Genomic DNA, 4,660 nt, shown 5'->3' on the forward strand with positions numbered 1-4,660 from the left:
GTCGTCTCTCTGTGGACGGGTTTCTTCCACAGAGAGGCACGGCCAAACTCAGGTGTGGTGTATCCCAACCTGAGCAAGAGGAGATCACTGTGGGAGGGTCTGTGGTGCTCTGTCAGGGTCCCGCACGACAGACCCTCCCTCTCAGCCGCCCAGCAGGGGGTCTCTGCTCCGTCTGCAAACGCTCTAGAACGCCACCTAAAGGCTGCTGACCAGTCCAGGGCCAGCAGGAGAGCTCACACCAGGAGCTGGATTGAGCACACTGTGATCGCTCTGGAGTGAACACACTCTGCTCTGGTCTGAACACACTCTACTCTGGTCTGAACACACTCTGCTCTGGTCTGAACACACTCTGCTCTGGTCTGAACATACTCTGCTCTGGTCTGAACACACTCTACTCTGGTCTGAACACACTCTGCTCTGGAGTGAACACTCTGCTCTGCTCTGAACACTCTGCTCTGCTCTGAACACACTCTGCTCTGGAGTGAACACACTCTGCTCTGGTCTGAACACTCTGCTCTGGTCTGAACACTCTGCTCTGGTCTGAACACTCTGTGCTGCTGACCGAGACTCACCAGTGTCAGGGGCCCGTCTGCATCGTAAGGTCGGCTTTGGCTTCAGGCACTGGCAGCAAATCAAAGAGAAGGGGGCGGGCGTTGGAGTATTGGTTGGGGTTTATTGATTGGTGGGTTGTGGGTTTGATTGTCCGCGGGTCGTGTGTTATTGAGAGATGGCGTCGTCGTCGTGGGCGGGGTTTAAATCCACCACCGTCGTCCCCCGGAGAGAAGACCCGCCCTCTGTTGCCATGGACGACGACGGCTGGCTTTTATTGCATCCGCCACCTGGGAGTGGAAGACAGGGAGGAGTCACAACAGAACAGGGAGGAGTCACAACGGAACAGGGAGGAGTCACAACAGAACAGGGAGGAGTCACAACGGAACAGGGAGGAGTCACAATGGAACAGGGAGGAGTCAGAATGGAACAGGGAGGAGTCAAAACGGAACAGGGAGGAGTCACAACGAAACAGGGAGGGGTCAGAACGGGAGAGGGAGGGGTCACAACGGAACAGGGAGGAGTCACATCGGAACAGGGAGGGGTCACAACGGAACAGGGAGGAGTCACAACGGAACAGGGAGGAGTCACAACGGAACAGGGAGGAGTCACATCGGGACAGGGAGGGGTCAGAACGAAACAGGGAGGGGTCAGAAGGGAACAGGGAGGGGCCAGAAGGGAACAGGGAGGGGTCAGAGGGGAAGAGGGAGGAGTCAGAAGGGAAGAGGGAGGAGTCTGAGGGACCAGGAGGAGGGACCACCACGGTGCTGAGGTGCTGGACCTACAGACCTGGTCCCGGGGCGGAGGAGGCCCCGGCAGGGGGCAGAGCGAGCCCGCTTGGGCCCCCGGCCGGGCCCCCGCCCCCGTTGGTCTGGGAGCACACGTTGCTATGGCGCGAGGCGGACTTCTGCTTGTAGTGGTTGCTATGGAGCTTGTACTTCATCAGCAGGATGAAGATGAAGACGAGGACCGAGGCCACGATGATCCCCCCGATGATGATGATCATAGTGCCCCCCAGGAACTGAGACACACACACACACACACACACACACACACACACACACACACACACACACACACACACACACACACACACACACACGTTAGAGGGACAGGTCCACTTCTGACTCAAACATTTCAGGGGCCGTTGGGGTCTACATGTTGACGATGAATACATATGCATAGTTAAAAAAACAGACAGGCAGACAGACAGTTAGACAGACAAGTGAACGGACAGGCAGAGCGATGGAAAGGCAGCCAGACAGGTGGACAGACAGGTGGACAGGCAGCCAGACAGAGAGAGAGGGACATGCAGACATGTGGACAGGCAGACAGACAGGTGGACAGGCACAGACAGAGAGACAGGTGGACAGACAGGTAGACAGACAGATGGACAGACAGGTGGACAGGCACAAGCAGACAGACAGGTGGACAGACAGGTGGACAGGCACAGGCAGACAGACAGGCAGAAAGACAGGTGGACAGAGAGACAGGTGGACAGAGAGTTGGACAGGCACAGGCAGACAGACAGACAGACAGACAGGTGGCAGGCAGATAGACACAGAAAGACTGATAGATGACTTATAGTGACACATGACTTGTTGGCTCAGTCTGTCCTTGGATCGTTTGCACTTCAAGCTAAGTACGTAGCAGTCTAGCTTTGATTAATAAATTTGAAATACTTTCTTTGAAAGACAATATTGTGACTAATTGTCTTTGACAGATTAATCTTGAAAAGCAGGCCGATTTTCTTCTTGTTTGGAAATGAATCATACATTACAAATAAGAGTCAACAGTTAATGGAAAACCTAATTAATTAGATTCCATTAGCTTGAACAATCACCAAACCAATTAAACCATAAAACGTAAAAATTATAATTTTTAATTATACTCGTGGGATTAGTAGTTTGCAAAGTATAAAGTGTGAGATATTATATCATTGTCAAAAAGATTATGTGATATAGACAAACAAAATGGTTCAAAAGTTTCTCCTTAGGTTCTCTCTCTCCATCTGCGTTCTGACCTGCTATGAACATATACGTACATAGCAGGCGTTCATTTGACGGCACTATTAAATATTATATACACATATATATATATATATATATATATATTCAGCGACGCTTTGTGGCATCCTTCCCCTGCTCTAGTGTGGAGTTCTCCCTTTCAATAAGAGGTGAGTGGCAACGGAAGGGGAGGTGTTGTAACACAAAGGGGCGTGGCTACAGCCTAAGGGGCGTGCCCACCTGGTCTGGTATGGAGTGACATTGGAAAGGGGAGGTGTTGTAACACAAAGGGGCGTGGCTACAGCCTAAGGGGCGTGCCCACCTGGTCTGGTATGGAGTGACATTGGAAAGGGGAGGTGTTGCAACACAAAGGGGCGTGGCTACAGCCTAAGGGGCGTGCCCACCTGGTCTGGTATGGAGTGACATTGGAAAGGGGAGGTGTTGTAACACAAAGGGGCGTGGCTACAGCCTAAGGGGCGTGCCCACCTGGTCTGGTATGGAGTGACATTGGAAAGGGGAGGTGTTGCAACACAAAGGGGCGTGGCTACAGCCTAAGGGGCGGGCCCACCTGGTCTCTGATGGAGTGACATTGGAAAGGGGAGGTGTTGTAACACAAAGGGGCGTGGCTACAGCCTAAGGGGCGTGCCCACCTGGTCTGGTATGGAGTGACATTGGAAAGGGGAGGTGTTGTAACACAAAGGGGCGTGGCTACAGCCTAAGGGGCGGGCCCACCTGGTCTCTGATGGAGTGACATTGGAAAGGGGAGGTGTTGTAACACAAAGGGGCGTGGCTACAGCCTAAGGGGCGGGCCCACCTGGTCTCTGATGGAGTGGCAGCGGCCGTACTCGGTCTCGGTGCTGAAGGAGACGCAGCCGACCAGACGGGTGCCGGTCAGGGTCGTGACCCCGTCGTCGTAGACCGCCAGCACGCACAACTCGTAGTCCCGCGAAGACGCCAGGTCGCTCAGCAGGAAGCTGCGGTGATTGGCCGGAATCATTCTGAGGGGGGCGGGGGGAGAGAGAGAGAGAGAATTCTGTGGTTGGATTATCATATCTATTTTTTTCATGCACCATAATCAGACAGTAGGTATCTCGGCGAGTGTGTTCTGCAGCGTGTGTGCGTTGAGACACACTCATTCCACTTAGTGGTCCAGTCGACAGGGGGGTCTCCTGAGAGGGTCAGAGGTCACGAGGGCCGGATGTCCTCTGACCCCTAGCGGCTCCTCAGTGACCTTGATCTGAGTATACTGTGAATGTCTTCAGATGAAAAGAGCCAGCTCCCTAACGGGTCATTCATGTGTCCATTCACTGGTTTAGTGTCCATTCACCAAACGTTCACTCAGTCGGCCCCCATCAGCCTCGGTGGACATCCCTGCACAACAACCGTGAACTCTCATATCCTCAGCATCTACTTCCTGTACTGTACGGCGTATAAAGACACACTTCCTGTCATACATTCTCATTATACAGGATATATTCCTAGAGAGAGTGAGGTTCAGAGAGACAGAGAGAGAGAGAGAGAGAGAGAGGTTCAGAGAGACAGAGGTTCAGAGAGACAGAGAGAGAGAGATAGAGTGAGGTTCAGAGAGAGAGAGAGAGTGAGAGAGGGAGAGAGACAGAGAGAGAGAGAGAGAGAGAGAGAGAGAGGTTCAGAAGGACAGCGAGAGTCTGTATTTAGAGTGTAGCTTTAATGCATCCTTTAAAGGAGATACTGGGATTTTTATAACATCCCACATTTATTCATAGTGTAACATCTGATATGTATATATATTATTATATATATTTCGTTTCTTTCTTTATTGTTCACTTTGGCAATGTCAATTTTTGTTTCTCATGCTTAAAAGCTGTTTCGGATTTGAATTTGAGAGTGTGAGAGAGAGAGAGAGAGAGAGAGAGAGAGAGAGAGAGACAGAGACACAGATAGAGGGCAAGAAGAAAGGAAGAGAATGCTATAGGGTATGTTCAGACAGAGTGAGACCATTCACGTGTGTGTCAGTGTGTGTGTGTGTGTATGTGTGTGTGTGTCAGTGTGTGTGCATGTGACAGTGTGTGTGTTTGTGTGCATCAGTGTGTGTGTGTTTGTGTGTGTGAGAGTGTGTGTGTGTG

The 4,660-nt window shown here is 51.7% G+C and overlaps 1 protein-coding gene across 1 annotated transcript in view; it reads right to left on the reverse strand.

Moving 5' to 3' along the window:
• Window positions 1–717: 717 nt before the first annotated feature.
• LOC307072131 (leucine-rich repeat and fibronectin type III domain-containing protein 1-like protein) overlaps window positions 718–4,660 on the reverse strand; it is a gene marked incomplete at both ends in the record, with an annotated part of 23,315 nt that continues 19,372 nt past the window's right edge. The window contains 3 exons of the mRNA XM_079731326.1: window positions 718–839; window positions 1,339–1,570; window positions 3,370–3,553. Of these exons, the coding sequence (XP_079587452.1) occupies window positions 718–839; window positions 1,339–1,570; window positions 3,370–3,553 (538 nt within the window). The remainder of the gene's footprint in view (window positions 840–1,338; window positions 1,571–3,369; window positions 3,554–4,660) is intronic.

This window comes from Pollachius pollachius (assembly GCF_949987615.1).
Source record: "Pollachius pollachius genome assembly, chromosome: 3".
Taxonomy (NCBI): Eukaryota; Metazoa; Chordata; class Actinopteri; order Gadiformes; family Gadidae; genus Pollachius; species Pollachius pollachius.